Genomic DNA, 16,806 nt, shown 5'->3' with positions numbered 1-16,806 from the left:
TAGATGGAAGAATAGATGCTAGCATGTAAATAAAAGAGACTAGGGGAATAAAGAGGTTGGGTGGGGAAAGGAGGAAAAATAGTTTGGAAAGTGGCCTAGGGTCTAAGGTTTCCTGGTGGCCCCTGGGTTCCCAGTCCAACACTGTCTAAAAGACCAATAAAGAATGAGCAGCCATTGGTTGAACCCCTTTAGTAACAAGACCTCTAAATCTCCTGTCCAAGTAAACCCCAGAACCGGCTCCCCCTACAAGAACAGACTTTGCTTCCCCCCCCACATCCTACTCTTTGCTCCCCTACACTTATGTTGTTACCTGGGAAGCGTGTGCCTCTGTGTCTAACGCTCATTGGCTGCGAGTGGCACAAGGGGCGGGCATGGCGCGGTGCACGCTGGGACATGTAGTTTGTAAGGGGAAGCGGCCGGAAATAGATAACTAGTAGCCGGAAATGAACCGCAGGGATTCCGGGAGTGGCTGTGACATCATATAGAGCGGCGTGGTGGGGCGAGGTGGTGAGGTCAGAGGTCATGAAGTGTGAGAAGTCGGGGCGGCATCACCGGAGGAGAGCCTTAGTGTACCGGTGAGCTCTGACAGGGATGGGCCCCGCCCAATGGGACTGCATACGCCCCGCCCAATGGAACCGCATACGCCACTGACACTCTCTGTGACCACCTTAGCCTGTCGGGGGATGCTGGGAGTTGTAATTGACAGATCCTTAGGTTGAGACATCTACGGCTAGTCTGCAGCGCCCACATTTACACTACAACTCCCAGCATTCCCAGTAGTCCAACAACTAGAAGGTTACAGTACGGCTATCCCTGCTGTACATACTGAAACTTACATTATACTTGTGTATATATATATACTTATATATTGATTATATATATCAAAAATATTTTGAAACCTATATATATATATAAAAAAAAACGTGTAATGTTATTGGTAAGTGCTTCTGTGGCCTCATCTTAGGGCCCCTATTCTGAGCCCTACTCTGAAAAATCAATATCTTCCTCAGGGGGAATTGGCCATGAGTAGGGAACTGCCACTTACTGTCATGTCTCTGTGCCTAAATGCCAACTAGAAAGTCTTTAAAGGGCCATACACCTCTTTAGAATTCGAGGTTGTGTACATGTTTATATATAATGTTAGGGCAGTGGAACATGGGACTGCTTCTGGTGCTTTAACCTCATCAGCACCTACATGTCCCTTGTATTCAATCTCCAAATGCAGAGTTGCACAGCGGGTTTGGAGGAGGCCATCTATCCGCCATATAAAAGTACCCAGAAACGTGACACCTTGAGGCAGCCCCATGCTAACATTCAATCACCTAACCTGGCACTTGGTCAGGTGATTTACAGCAAAGCCTACGGTGAGCTGCCAAAAATGTGACTTCTAGCACCCAAAGCTGCCATTGCCCTAACCTGGTACTGGTAGAAATAGTTTAAATGTAGATGCCAGATGAACAGAAACATTTGATTGTAAAATATATCTGTTAGTTACTTTGCAGGAATTGGGTAGCAGTATATACAGATACAGTCTTATTGTACAGCGCTGCGGAATGTGTTGGCGCTTTATAAATAAATGTTAATAATAATACAGTCGTGAGACAGGAATTTACCTAATGGGAAAAAGAGAGGGCTGCCATTTAAATAAGGCAGGTGGGCAGTGGGAGGCAGAGGAGAAGGCACAAGGATTGTAATCAGGGTGCATGAGAACCATAGTGGAACCAGTGAGAAGAGAGAAAGTGACAGAGGGTTGGAAAAAGAAATACATAGGAGCAAAAAGTTGTCATGGGAAAGAATCACTGGCTGAGCAAGAGAATAGGAGAGAGCAGGTCAGTAGATCAGGAAATAGAAAGGAAGAACTGGGGCAAGATGAAAAACATTGGTCACTGGAATTAGGAGAGGGTTTGGGGCAGCAATATAGCACTGAGAGAATGCATGGATTAGCACAAGCACAAGGGACTGTAAAGGACTGTCCTATAACTTGCGGGGAAGACATTCACCAAGGGCAAGAGAAGACCCAGCAAGTGTAGGTGGTAGTCTGGAAGGAAAGGGTTGCAGCTCGTATATAGTAGCGAATTAGAGCAAAGAGCAAAAATAGTGGCCCTCTGAGAGAAAGGAGAATAGGAGAAAAGGTGGCCATACACCGGCCATTAAAATCTGCCAACATAACCCTTACAGATCATGTAGGCACCTCTATAAAATGTAAATGGGGGGCCTCCTAGTGGGCTATCGACTGATAACTGGCCAGTTTAAAAATCCTGTCAATGAGCACCTCATTGGCATTATGGTCCTCACTTGATGGGTCCCCATAGGCCTGCAGTATGATCTGATTTAGCAATTGTGGGTGATCTAAATGGGTTTAAGGGTATGGCCATCTTAGGGGCAACGTCATTCACAGAGCAAATATTTTGTTTTTATACTGTATGTTGGGATGGAAGGGCATTCATCCAAGCTAGAAAAGAGAGGAAGATTTAGCAATAGAAATTAATGTAAAATCTTCAGTAGCGTGATTAAGGGGGTGATAAAAGAAGCAATGGGGGCACAGACATTTCCTTGGCATCCTAACCATCTAATCTTTTATTTCCCTTTCTCTCCAGTCCTTCCCCTGAAAATTCTTCCAGCACGTTACCGTCCCTACAAAGGTCAGCGCTTAAGCCCGAGGTCAGCCTCACCCATGAGAATCTAACAGAGCATGGAACCGGAGGCAAGAGAGTGCACAGGGCCTGTCCCTCTGTGTCGCCTCTTGAAAGAGAACACAAGAAGATTGTCAGACCAGGGCTTAGGGATGCCCCCCAGGAGGTGAGGAACGTGGCTTCACAGGAAGCAAACCGCCTTTTTGAATATCTAGTTTATACTGGGCAATCCCTTGATTGGAGGGAGTTATTACATACTTATACGTAATGATGTTCAATATACTAACAGGGTAACATAACTAAAAAGACACGCAGTTTGCCCAGGTTCGCTAATTCCTATCCTAAACCCTATTTTACTGCCTGTTACAAGATGTAGCTTGGTAACTGGTTCTCTTCACTCCTTCACAATTTGGTTCCTGATAGTTTGTCCCCTTTTAAATCTTATTCTTGAACCAAAAAATGTATTTTTTAGCTGTAATATTGATGTGTAGGTGCCATCTCAGTGCATTGTGCCTGAGTCTGAGCTTTCAGAAGGAGCCAGCGCTACACATTAGAACTGCTTTCAGCTAACCTATTGTTTCTAGTACTCCCATGTAACTGGAGGAGTCCCAAGCCGGACTTGGATTTCTTACTATTGAGTGCTATTGTGATACCTACTGGGAGTTGCTATCTTGCTCCCTTCCCATTGCTCTGCTTATCGGCTGCTGGGAGGGAGGGGATATCACTCCAACTTGCAGCGCAGCAGTAAAGTGTGACTGAAGTTTATCAGAGCACAAGTCACATGGCTGTGGCACCCTGGGAAATGAAGAATATGGCTAGCCCCATGGGAAAAACAAATTACAATGCAGGATTCTGCTGGAGAAGCTCTATTAACTGATGTGTTTTTTTAAAAAAATATATATGTTTTCCCATGACATTATTCCTTTTAGCAGGGGTAGGTGTCAAGCTTTAATCTGTATATACCTGGGAGAGGGTTGGATGTGTTTGCTTATTTTGTTCTCTCTTTATAGGTGGAGTCTCTACACCTGAGGTCTCAGCAATCTGACAGGTAGAACCCCATCTTATGGTGATAATATTTCTGGACTTGACCAGAGAAATCTGTCCCTCACTTTTTTTCTTGCTGAAGCTCTTATGCATACTCCTGACATCTTTCATTTCAGGGCATCCTGTAGTGAGGAGTGGCCCCTGTGCGGCAGATTAAGGCCAGATGGAGCAGAAGACAACGTGGGTGAGTGGTGGAGATTGTGCAAGAAGCATTAGATCTTGAGAAAAACTATGTTTGGTGTCTAATATTTTTTTTTCCTTAACACAGATGGATCCGACGAGTCCACATTCCATACTCCACCTTCATGTTTCCCCTCTGTCCCAGGCACCTCCACTCCTCCTCCACAGGTCCACTCCCATTCTTTACATCTACCACCTCCCTCAGAACCGTCCTCTAAGTTACCAAGCTGGAGGCTTGTTCCTCTTCTGCACAATGTGCGTTCTAAACTGGAAAGCTTTGCTGAGATATTTCTCAGTCCAATCAAGGGCCGTAGGGACACCAACACCGAACAGATGGAGGAGGAAACAGTGGAAGATGAAGCATTAGCCCAGGGTAGTGATGAGCAGAGAGCAACTGAAAAGGAGTCTCCGGTACCAGTAGCAGATTTAAGTCCAAGGGGCATGGGTTTGGTATCTCTGTGTCTGACAGATAAAATGGAGGAACAGCAAGGACCTTCAGGAGGGCTTGAGTGTTCTAAAGCTCATGTAGCAGAACCTCTAGGAGGGCATGACAGTTATGAGGGTGACCAAGGACCTCATGGAGGGCATGAGAGTGAAAAGGCTGACTTTCTAGGAGGTCATGAGTCTGACCACAGTGAAACCAAAGAAGGTGACAAGTTCTTAGGAAACCCTTTGGAGGAGGCTGCAGAAATAGACTCAGGGATCTCTGTCGAGGATTGCAGCAAGGATACAGCTAACCCAGTGCCTGAAAATAGCATGAACATTCAGCTTAAAATTGCTGTTTCCAGTGCAGTGCCAACACTTTGTCGCCCCCCACTTCAGCGTTGGGTTTCTTGTCCCTCTCTGTCCCCCGCTGCTGCGCTGCATCCCCATTGCCCATCTGTTCCTCGTGGCAGGAGTCACAGTCTGGGCACCGCGGAAGACAGCAGAAAGTTCTCCACCTGCCCGCACGCCTATGCACAGCGCAAAGCAGCCTCCAGACCCCGGATAAGAAGGCATAGTTTAGGCACAGTGGATGAATACAGAGACTGGCCGCTTCCCCCCTTGTCTTTTTCTTGCCTGAAGAAGGAAATGCACCCTTTTCTTCTGAGCCACTCGGCCAGTATGGGGAAACGATACCATCTTGGCCACCTGATGGCCCAACACAGTCCAGAACAGTAAGTCACCCAGCTATCTGTACCTTGTACTGTGTTATATTCTCTCCAGACTGTCTGTGTATTTCTCATTTTAGGTGCTGAGAACAAAAACTGATGAACTAACACTCCAGCTTCACATCGTTGTGGCTTCTGTCTTCTGGGTGTGTCTTTAACCTGCCTCTCTATCTGTGCTGCTGCTCTCTCTATGGTTTGGATACCCTCTATTCCTTGCCTGCATCTGTCCCCAAACCGAAGTGTATATTTGACTGTGGCCTTCCCATGATGCATGTTCATCCTCAGCTCTTGGCTGTGTATGTGCTTCAGGTGGCAACTAAGCGTGGTCTCACTTCATATATTATCATGGCCATATCAGTGCCGTAACTGCTGTATCGTGTTCACTGCCCTCGCTATACTTTACATCTTTCCCCAGTGATGGGTGAAGACATAAAGATTAGGGATACCACTTGTTTCAGCACCTCCCCCAATAGACATCCTGATGGGACAGTAATACGATTATTACTGGTGAGCTAGATGGTGACATCTAATTATTCTCCTTGTTTCAGTATAGTGGTGTTCATAGAAATGTGTCCAATCACAAGCCCAATAGGTACACAGTGCAATAATTCTTAGGCATCTAGCTTAACAAATCAGTGCATTAGTATACCTTTATTCTCAGGCTACTGAGACCTTTAAAATCTATGGCTCAGGTCTAAGTGAATAAGGATAGAATGACTTTGTAGTCAGTTATTGGATGTTCACAGGACTAGATAAAATCCCAGCCATTAATAAAGGTGGCCATACACGGGCCAATTGTAGCTGCCGATATCGGTCGTCCCTTGGACTGATTCGGTAGCTTATCGGGCCGTGTAGGGGCAGCAACGACTGGCCTGCCCGACCGATATCTGGCCTGAAATTGGCCAGATATCGATCGGCCAGGTTAAAAGATTCAGTCGGATCGGGGACCGCATCGGCTCCTTGATGCGGTCCCCGAACCAACTGCGCCCTTAACAGTCGTTATAATTTGATTGTTTGGCACCAGGGCCAAACGACCGAATTAGCCTAAATTCCCCCCCCCCCCCCCGATATCGCCCACCCGTAGGTGGGGATATCGGGAGAAGATCCGCACGCTCAAGCGGATCGTTACGTGTATGGCCACCTTAAGGGCATTAGACTGTGTGGTGCACATTGGGAAGATTCTCTCGTCATACTGCCTTTGCTTTTGCACGCACTTCTATATCTGTCTGTCTGTTCTCTGTGTATTAACCTCCATGGCCTTATTGTTATTGTGTTCCATCAGACATATTCTTTCAGTGTTTTAGCCCCACCTTCCTCTAACCCTTTTACCCCTTTTGCTGTTTTTTGTGTGTGTCCCCATCCAGTTCTTTACACAGCCAGCACTCCCTTCACAGTCCCAGCAGGGGCGAAAGTGGGTTGGAAAAACTCTTCACCAGCCCAGCTCACAGCAGAAGCGAATCACAAACAGAAGCTTCTCTGTCTGATTCTGAGCTCAAGGTAAGTCCAGGCAACAGTGCCTGAGTATTCTGAGGAAGACTGCATGTTGTGAGCATCGGGGGTTTATCTTTATTCAGGGGATATGGGAAAAGCCTTATTTATATTTTTAGGGACTATGAGGCAATTTTGATTGTTTGACCTTAGGACCCAGAAAGCTGGAAAGGTGCCAAAGCCGGAAAAGTCTCCAACTTCCGGATCCGAAAAAGACCCATGAGGCAAGAAGGGAAGTTAACGCCAATGGGTCTTCCCAAGCGTATAAGGTGAGAGGCATTACAATGTACAATGCATTTCTGATACATTTGGAACCTTCCCTGTCATGAGAGGCAGCACAGAAATAGAACACAATACCTTATCACAACCACCCCCATATGTAATAAAATGCACTAAGTTTGCCCAGGAGCAGTAACCCATAGCAACCAATAAGTGTTTGCTTTTAAACAGGTGAGCCGTAAATTCTACCTGCTGATTGGTTGCTATGGGTTACTGCTCCTGGGTAAACTTAGTGCCTTTTATCACATTACCCCTTAGTCTCTTTAAAGGGATACTGTCTTGGTTTTTTTTTTTTTGTTTTTTTTTATTTCTAAAGGCATTGTTTATATAAAAAATCATTCATTCTACCATATAAAATGTTATTCTTGAACCAACAAATGTATTTTTTTAGCTGTTATATTGGTGTGTAGACGCCATCTCAGTGCATTGTGCCTGAGTCTGAGCTTTTAGCCAGCGCTACACATTAGAACTGCTTTCAGCTAACCTATTGTTTCTCCTACTCCCATGTAACTGGAGGAGTCCCAAGCCGGACTTGGATTTCTTACTATTGAGTGCTATTCTGATACCTACTGGGAGCTGCTATCTTGCTCCCTTCCCATTGTTCTGCTGATCGACTGCTGTGGGTGAGGGGAGGATATCACTCCAACTTGCAGCTCAGCAGTTAAGTGTGACTGAAGTTTATCAGAGCACAGGTCACATGGCTGTGGCATTCTGGGAAATGAAGAATATGGCTAGCCCCATGTGAACTTTCTAAATTAAATATAAAACGATCTGTTTTTTTTTAAAAACAGATTGCAATGCAGGATTCTCCTCTGTAAACATGTTTTCCCATGACAGTATTTCTTTAACCTCACTTTCCTGTAGGTTTATCGCATACAGGGCCAAATAACACTATCGGAGAATATGCCCCATGTCCCTTATACCTATATTATAATAAAAGCCTGTCTGTTGGCATCCACCTCTGTATAATGCAATATGCTATGGCCCTTTCCCCAACCTAAATAGAAGATTAAACACAATGTGATAACTTTCTTCACCTGCAGGTTACAGAAGGAAGAATTCAGCCTGGAAGAGATCTACACAAATAAAAATTACCGTACGCCTACAGAGAAAAGGTCAGAGGGTATAATGTTAAAAGGGGGTGGGGGATAAGTGGAAGGGGCGGTGTAAGAAACCATGAGTCCAAATGGTCAGTCAGCAAAAGGGATGTGACACAACTAAGGCAAGGGGTACCATTAACTGACTCAGAAGAGGTCAGTGGGGGGTAATAATAGGTGGGTTTGACTGGTGAGAATTTGGCCAGGTTGCTGGCATGGATTGTGTAAATAACAGGGAGAGATTGCTATGGGCTGAGAGGGGTCTTCTAGGAATATCTGGCATCAGAAAGAGATTCTTCTTGGGGTAAATAAGAGAAATATGGTTGGCAGGAATATCATTGTGTCTGCAAGGCATCCAATGAAATCCTCTTCCGTTCACCTCATGTATTTCCCCATGTCTGTTTTTTCCTACAGGACATTCGAGACCATATTTGAGGAACCGATCATGAAGGGGGGAAACCTTGTTTTGACAAGTCACCGTCCATTGAAACGCGTCATTGTATTTCGGGACTGTACAGTTGCCCCTCGTAAGCGCAAGAGGAAAGGGAGAGGTGGGGGCAGGGGGCGTCGAGGAGCCCCAAACACAGAGGGAGAGAAAGTTAACATTGATGTGTTACTGCAGCACAAGCTGAGCCAACTGGAGGTTGCACTTCAGGAAGAGGAAGAAATGAGCTGAGGGCAGCAGCTCTGGAAACCCCCTGACTACATAATGACTCAATACTGTAGGTCAAGTTTAGGAAAAGAAAAACACTACTACTTACCTCACTGTTGCCCAGCCCAGAAAACCTCTCTGCTCAGGTCCAAGTGCACTCGATCATTGCCATTATACTGTTCCGTCAAACTGTTGGAGATACGGCTATACCCACTTCCTTCCAAGGAAAGCCACCTCCTGCAGCTCCACTCCGTCCAGTCTTCAGCAAATCCTTGCCTTTGCACACCCCTATGCCTTTGTATATAGACTTTCTGGATCTTTGTTACAAGATAAAGCATACATTTTCTATGTATAAATAAAGTATACTGAAGGTTGAAGAGCACACAGAAGCACGAAGAGCCCAGCGTTCCTCTGGCATTGTAGCTCCTCTGAGCTTTTTGGGTGTTCCGTAGTTACAAAATTACAGTATTAAGAAATAGAAAAATAACACACTATCACATATTGATGTGTGTGCGTCCTTCCTTCCTTTGTACCGGCAGCGGGAATCCTGGTAGGGTCCATAGGTGCCACCATAGCTACTCCATCTCTATAGTTCTACAGGTAAGCCTAGTGTACAGCCTCTGGTAGCACTTCTGTAATAAATACTAGGGATGCACAGAATCCATTATTTTTGGGTTTGGCCCAATCCCGAAACCTTTTTGAAAAATTTGTCTGAATACCAAACTAAATCCAAATTCTAATTGGCATATGAAAATTAGGCTACAGAAGGTTTTTTTTTTTTTTTTTACTTCCGTGTTCATGTAATCACGTGATTTTTTTGTATTCGGTTCGACCAGACTCTTGGATTCTAACCGGTGCGTCCCTAATAGAATACTAGATGTCCTTTGGTTGGACACCCCTGGACCAGCGCCTGTTAAAAAACAAATGATAGGGTAAATACACTTCCGTGTATAGAAATATAGAATAGTGCTTTAAACATCACCGTATTCTCATTGGCATTATGGAATATTCTATTGGTGATGCACAGTCCTGAGACAGCAAGCATTGGCTACTCACTTTGGCTAAAGGTCCCCATACATGGTAAGATCCGCTCTCTTGGCGCCAAGCGAGCGGATCTTCCCAAGATAGCCCCACCTACGGGTGGGCGATATTGGGGAGCTTGAAGTTAAAAAAAAAAAAAAAAAATTATCCGATCGTTTGGCCCTGGGGATTATGTAGGCGGCAATGGGGCAGTCTGTTCGGGGACCGCATCAACGAGCCGATGCGGTCCCCGATCCGACTGGATTTTCTAACCTGGCCGACCGATAGCTGGCCAATTTCAGGCCAGATATCGGTCGGCCAGCCCGCTCGTTTCTGCCTCTACACGGGCAGATATTGGCAGCTTCTATCGGCCCGTGTATGGGGGCCTTTAGATTGCCCTGTTCATTTGGGGTCCATCCAAGGGATTTTTACAGTCCCACAACTGTGAGTAATTACTGATATAATTTAATCTTGCAGTATAATGGAAAAATACCTACTGCATGGAAAACTGAACACAGCACAGGGTTAAAGGGGTAGTTCACCTTTAAGTTCAATTTTTGTCTTAATATAGATTGGCAAAATTCTTACCAACTTTCAGTTGGTCTTTAAATTATTTACTGCCTTCTTAGAACTCTTTCCAGCTTTCTCTCATCTTTCACTCCAGGGTCCAGAACCTTTCCTATTCATATTCCTGTCTTTCATTCAAACCTCTGCCTGGTTGCTGGGGTAAGTTACAACCTAGCAACTCGATAGCTGCTGAAATACCAGAGTAGATAGCTGCCGAACACAAAGCTAAATACTGAGACAATTCACAATTTGTCTTCATGTCACTCTCTATAATGATACTAAAAGTTAATTTAAGTTGAGCTACCCTTTTAAATCTAATAGGTGTCAAAAATAAAACAGAGGATTCTTACATCTCCTTACATAATAGTAGTGGGGCAAGAAAATCCATTTTAACCTCCAGCACACTATAGTTTTGGTGGCAATTTAATCCGTGTCAGGTTCTTCACCTCTGTTCCCCAGGCCTCACATACACGATGTGGCCAATGATGTTAGGGATCAATTACTGGGTCACATTCCCTGTTCCAATTCATCCTACAGGTGTCCATTTGGGGCTCAGTGTAGGCCAATCAAGTTCTTCCTTTCTCATCTAATCAAACCAATTCTCGATGGCCGACATTTGTTGAGGGCGTCCCCTATCCTACTGAAACTGGGCCTCCTCAGCTGCTCCAATGCCAGTGACCTTTACACCGTTCTACTGGAAGCCTTGCATTGTGTATTAATAGGTTAGGCTTGTGTTTAGCTGCCCAGCTATGGGTCCCATGGGTTATGCTCTTTATAAATAATTCCTATATTGATGTTGCTTCCTGAAACTAGAGCTCGGCAGTGAGCCATCACATTTAAAGAAAACCGTTATGTATCAATGGATCTGAAAATAGGAACATAACCTATCTGCATTCATGGTTCCTGTGTGTTGGGTATTAATATTCATTATAACTATTTGATGGGGTCCAGGGGGTTACATCAACCTTTTCCAGTGTCGGGCCAAGTTATCCTCTGCTGATCCCTCTCAACCGGCAGCCACCTATTCTGTGTACCCCTACTTTCAGCCCTGACCCATTCCGAACGCCATTACTCATTTTGAGCTTCTCAGTCGCAAGTGTTGAATGTATCGCTCCATAATAAGACTGCTAGGGGTATAATGCTTAGCTAGATATACAGAGGTTATCACAATACTGTAGACCAGAGCTGTCCAACTGGAGGCCTGATGTGGCCCTCAAAAGGATGTTTATGGCCCCCAGTCTGCTCAGAGGCTTCATAGATTTTATTGTATGACATCATTATTTTAATTTGATTCGACCCTAAAACATGATATATGGAAAAAAAAATTGTGCTACTACTGTAAACAAAGATCTTAACATAGTAACATAGTAACATAGTAAGTTGGGTTGAAAAAAGACACACGTCCATCAAGTTCAACCATAATGCCTATACCTAACCTGCCTAACTACTAGTTGATCCAGAGGAAGGCAAAAAAAACCCCATCTGAAGCCTCTCTAATTTGCCACAGAGGGGAAAAAATTCCTTCCTGACTCCAAGATGGCAATCGGACCAGTCCCTGGATCAACTAGTACTAAGAGCTATCTCCCATAACCCTGTATTCCCTCACTTGCTAAGAATCCATCCAGCCCCTTCTTAAAGTTATATAATGTATCAGCCAGCACGACTGATTCGGGGAGGGAATTCCACAACTTCACAGCTCTCACTGAAAAAAATCCTTTCCGAATGTTTAAATGGAACCTCCCTTCTTCTAAACGGAGTGGGTGCCCTCGTGTCCGTTGGAAGGACCTACTGGTAAATAAAACATTAGAAAGGTTATTATATGATCCCTTTATATATTTATACATAGTTATCATGTCACCTCTTAAGCGTCTCTTCTCCAGTGTAAACAGACCCAACTTGGCCAGTCTTTCTTCATAACTGAGACTTTCCATACCCTTTACCAGCTTAGTTGCCCTTCTCTGGACCCTCTCTAACTCAGTAATGTCCCGTTTGAGCACTGGAGACCAAAACTGAACAGCATATTCTAGATGGGGCCTTACCAGCGCTCTGTAAAGGGGAAGAATAACCCCCTCCTCCCGTGAATCTATACCCCTTTTAATACAGCTCAAAACCTTGTTTGCCCTTGCAGCTGCTGCCTGGCATTGCTTGCTACAGCCAAGTTTATTATCTACAAGGACTCCAAGGTCCTTCTCCATTATGGATTTGCCTAGTGCAGTCCCATTAAGGGTATACGGGGCTTGCATGTTTTTACATCCCAGGTGCATGACCTTACATTTATCCACATTAAATCTCATCTGCCACTTAGCTGCCCAGATTGCCAGTTGGTCAAGATCCTTTGTGTTGTGGTGTGAAGTGTTGAGCCATGTCTGCCCTTTCTGCCCCCGAACAAAAATTGCTCCTTGTCTCTCAGCTGCCACCCCCAAGGGCTTCCACTAATGAACATCTGTCCTGTCATCTGTATTTCAAGGCCAGCAACTAGATGGTACAGATAAGCCATCATCTCATATGAGCCAAGGATTAAAGGGGATGTAAACCCCCTAATATAGTTTTGCCTAATGCGATAGCATGGAATTCTATGCAACTTTCCTATTTATACTTGCAACATCAACATATTCCACAGAGCTTTATTATTACACATCACTCATATCAGTCCCTGCCCCGGTGGAGCTTACAAGACAAGGTCCCTATTACATTTACACAGGGAAAAACCCGGTGGGCCCTGCCGACTCCCATTCTGATTTCTCGATTGTACCGAAGCCCAGGGGGGATGGGGTTGGGTGGGCAGCAAGTGGCTCCTTGGGGGTGTGGGGCAGCAGCCCCGATGGGCCCAGCACACCCCAGTTCAACTCTGCATTCACACACAAAGTTTTATTAGCCAATAAGCCAATAAACCTGCTTGTATTTGTTTGGAGTGTTGGGAAATCCACACAGACATGGGAACTGCTGCTGGATTCGAACCTAGGACCTCAGTGCTAACCATTGCCCCTATATGTACCCCAACGAGGGAAAAACTCAGATCAGAATCCATACTCCAGCACTCACAGACAATGCTATGGTGGAAGAAGTGAGCCCATGGGTTATGGTGGGGACTTGCTCTTGGGCGGCAGGGGTGGCAAAGAGATACCTAAGGGGCCAAGCAGTTTCCAGTTCAGTTGGTGGGCACTTGTGAGTCAGTTGATTGTCACTCAGCATTGTTGACTGACAATTATCTGACCTGTGACCACACCGGTAGGTTCAATTAGCTCTGGAATTGCAGAGTATTCCAAGAATGCCCAAATCACGTGCCATTGCCCCAAGACCAGAACTTCTAGTTTTTAACAGCAGTATCCTTCCCAGCAGGAAGCTGCATCTCATTCTTTGGAATCCCCCATTATCATTCAGTCAGCCCCTAGTAAGTGTGGCTGTTCTCAGTGCTACAGGGCAGGCATTTGCCTTGCTAAAGAATGGGTAGTACATGCCTGCAGGGCAGCCAAGAACAGGTGGGAACAGGGGTTACTCCATAGGGTTCATTTATAAACACAGTGAAAAGTGCAATTGTCCATTTCAAAATGCCCTGAGGTTTTTTCTTTTGCCCCAATACTGTTTTTTTTCCCAGAATTCTAGCTTAACTGCAGGTATGGGATGCAATTAGCTCCCATGTTTAGCCTTCGCTACAGAAGGCACAGGCCTCCCCTGCTCTAATTGGACCACAGCTGGGATATAAAGCAGAACTGACAGATGGGCGCCTTAGGGGGCTGTGAATCACTCCACTCCATGGAATGCACTCACACACTTTTACTGTCCATAAATCCATCAAAGCAGCTCCATCTACTATTGGGAGTCGAGGGGCAAGACATTCCTTTTTACCCCTAATGCCACTCGAATTATTATAATGACATCATCAGCTGCCTCGGCTCAGTGACATCATCAAGCAGTGCTACGCAGGTGCCGACCTGCTTCACCTTATAGGGGTGCATTATTCCATGACCCTCGAGTTCTGGAGAGGAGCGGGTGTGCTATGGGGAGTTATGTTGCAACTGAAGCATTGCTGGTTCTAGTATAATTACACAGAATGTGTCCATTGTTGGTTGGATGTCACCTAAAATAACTTCGTAACAAAATTATCAGCGCAAATGTTGAGCAGGAAGTGGCCCAAGGTTGTGAATATAACCATCTTACTGTCTGAGTTTGTCACAACTGCAACGAGTTTTAATATTAACACTTCCTATGCCAGGATGTACCAACAGGGATCCGCTGACCCATTCTGGCAAATATAAATTTGCAATTTGCAAAATCAGTTTAGCAGATTTTTTTTCAGCCAGTCCAGCTTTATCAATATAAACACGGGGAGGGCAGATATGTTCACTGTGTGAATAATTATGCACTGCACAAATTTTATAAATGACCCCCACAAACTTCATCTTCCTAAGGGGTTTGGAGAATGAAGGAGCCCAAACCCAGTTTGGCTAGGGGCCTGATAACTTCTAGCTGCAGAACGTCCAGAAGTCATGGGTTTAATACAATGACAGATGGTTTGTACAATGGGAAGGGGGGAACTTCCAGGATAAATCTCTAGGGCAGTGCTTACCCCTAACAGACCTATTAGACCATCCCAAATTCAATACTATTAATCCACCATTAACCATGTTACCAGAGTAGCATAGACATCTATCTCCAAGTCTGGGGTATTTGTTCTTCACTACACAGCAAAAAAATAATTTCAAAATATTTAGGCAAGTGTAAACTTGAGTTAAGTTGGCCATAAACTGGAAAATGTGTTTGTTTCTAAAGGTGGCCATACACGCTAAGATCCGCTCACTTGGTGAGGTCCCCAAGTGAGCGGACCTTCTCCCGATATCCCCAACTATGGGTGGGCGATATCAGGCTAATTCGGTCTAAGGGGCCGATATCGGCAGCTAGAATCGGCCCCTGTATGGCCACCATCAATCATGAGGGTCCCAGAATAACAGAAGGGATCATCCTGGGCCAATACAGAGGTCAGGGCCGGAACTAGGGGTAGGACCCCTAGTCCGCGCTCCTTTGTCATTGCCCCCGCCGCCTATCATTACGCGGTGGGGGCAATGACCCATGGCCCCCCATGGGAACTGTGCATGCGCGCCAAAGCACATGCGAGGAGGGGAAGGTGCAGAGGGGGGGGTGGCCAACCAGGTTGCCTACGGCACCCAGTTGGCTTGGCCCATCCCTGATAGAGGTATCAGTAAAGACTGACCAAATCTGCAGTTAATTCCTGCTTGTATATAGGAATCTAATCTTCCAGTGGTATTTAATATTAAATGTTCTAGCAACACCAAAGAAAGAACACCAGGCCATGGAACATTATAAATTGATAAGGAGCCCACATACTCCTCAGCTCTCTACAAGGATGAATGTATAGAGGCTAAAGTCGAGGCTGTATGACTTTAGATGTTGGCTAGTGTTGGTAGAGGAGATGGGGATAGTCCTTAGGCTTAAAATGTGCATTTTTAAGATCATGGGGTACCTCATGCAGAGGGAAGGTCCAAAAAGTAAGCTGCTTGTGTCGCTATTTAGGGGCACTGTAACTCATAATTATGAATGAATGTTCTTTTATTGGCATTTTCTTCATTAACGAACACAGATATTTTTATTCTAAAAAGTCTTTTTTAAAAAGTCTATTCTTTTCTTCTCAAGGGCAAAATATGGATAATCCAGTAACGGAACAGAGAATAGATGGCTAATCTCTGATCAGCGGGCAGAGAGGAACTTGCTTTGAAGTTGTCCAAAGCCTCTTCTGACCTGTCGGTGTCCTGCAGAAGCAAGAGAGTCTTGACTTGATGTAAGAGAGTCACATCTGATGATGGAAAGTCACCGGCCTCCATCCGGCCTAAAATGTCCAGGATACCATGAATGGACACGGCCGAATCTGCACATCTATCCATGAGATAAATTTCTTGTGTTTCCTGAAGGAATTCCATTAGATCCTTGGCCTTGTCTCTTTGATCTTCTTCTGAAGCTGCCCCACCGGTGTCTTTCACTTTATCAACTCCTTCGGAATCACCTTTACTTGGTGGATCTGTACCATCCGTTCTAGTGGCCTTGGTGCGTTCCTTCTGGCGCTTTCTCTGCAGCTTTCTTTTCTTGCTTTTGCTAATGGCGCTCCGATCAGATGCAAGCCAAGGTGTCTCGGCCTGAGTGGAATTCCTCTCCATTTCAGGGTTTAACAAATTGCTAGATTTCTTGTTTTTCTTCCTTCTGCGCCTTTTACGTGTTGTATTCAAGTCTTCGTCTCTGGTATCTTCATCATTTGAGGATGATGGTGATGAACATTTGCTCTCATGCTGAGAACTTGCTACATAGCCTTCTGGAGGTGGAAGCACCGTGTAAACCTTGGGGGCTTTTAACAATTCCTCTGGTGGGAACACAACCTGAACTTGTACAGTGTCTTCCTGGCTGGAAGCAGCCTTGGCCTTGCTCTCTGGGGGAGGCTTTGCACCATGCACCCTGGGAGTGCACCCTGAAATGTCTTCCTCAGGGTACAGTCGTTTCAGAACATTGGAAACAAAGACATTTCTCCTGTTGGAGGACATCCTAAGGCTTCCACAGCCTCCCCAAACACTTTAAATGTGTATCCCCAGTCACCTCTTCAATGTACCAGAAGCTTGAATGAAGCTGTTCTCTTAGCCTACTAAGCCATTATGTGAAACAAATGCAAGCTGCGCCTGAGGATACTGGGAGTT

The 16,806-nt window shown here is 45.2% G+C and overlaps 2 protein-coding genes across 2 annotated transcripts; one reads left to right on the top strand and one right to left on the bottom strand.

Moving 5' to 3' along the window:
- Positions 1-434: 434 nt before the first annotated feature.
- On the top strand, positions 435-9,026 carry prr14 (proline rich 14). The gene is made up of 9 exons (XM_002940585.5): positions 435-575; positions 2,598-2,799; positions 3,644-3,681; positions 3,794-3,861; positions 3,946-5,014; positions 6,373-6,505; positions 6,650-6,765; positions 7,819-7,890; positions 8,287-9,026. The coding sequence occupies exons 1-9, from the start codon at positions 523-525 to the stop codon at positions 8,546-8,548; spliced, it is 2,013 nt and encodes a 670-aa protein (XP_002940631.2). The 5' UTR covers positions 435-522; the 3' UTR covers positions 8,549-9,026.
- A 6,632-nt stretch (positions 9,027-15,658) lies between these two features.
- Positions 15,659-16,766, bottom strand: erich1 (glutamate rich 1). Its single transcript, NM_001126542.1, has one exon. It carries the CDS (start codon positions 16,654-16,656, stop codon positions 15,742-15,744), a length of 915 nt encoding a protein of 304 aa, NP_001120014.1. The 5' UTR covers positions 16,657-16,766; the 3' UTR covers positions 15,659-15,741.
- Between the last annotated feature and the right edge of the window lie 40 nt (positions 16,767-16,806).

Source organism: Xenopus tropicalis, chromosome 9 (genome assembly GCF_000004195.4).
Source record: "Xenopus tropicalis strain Nigerian chromosome 9, UCB_Xtro_10.0, whole genome shotgun sequence".
Lineage (NCBI taxonomy): Eukaryota > Metazoa > Chordata > Amphibia > Anura > Pipidae > Xenopus > Xenopus tropicalis.
Note: the sequence above shows the minus strand (reverse complement) of the source record. Positions and strands in the feature narration are given on the sequence as shown.

Excerpts from the sequence above, each read along its gene's own strand:
- prr14 (XM_002940585.5), top strand. The coding sequence starts at position 523 with ATGAAGTGTGAGAAGTCGGGGCGGCATCACCGGAGGAGAGCCTTAGTG. Across the intron at positions 3,862-3,945 it reads TGGAGCAGAAGACAACGTGG|ATGGATCCGACGAGTCCACA; the intron begins GTGAGTGGTGGA and ends TCCTTAACACAG. Across the intron at positions 7,891-8,286 it reads CGTACGCCTACAGAGAAAAG|GACATTCGAGACCATATTTG; the intron begins GTCAGAGGGTAT and ends TTTTTCCTACAG.
- erich1 (NM_001126542.1), bottom strand. The coding sequence starts at position 16,656 with ATGTCCTCCAACAGGAGAAATGTCTTTGTTTCCAATGTTCTGAAACGA.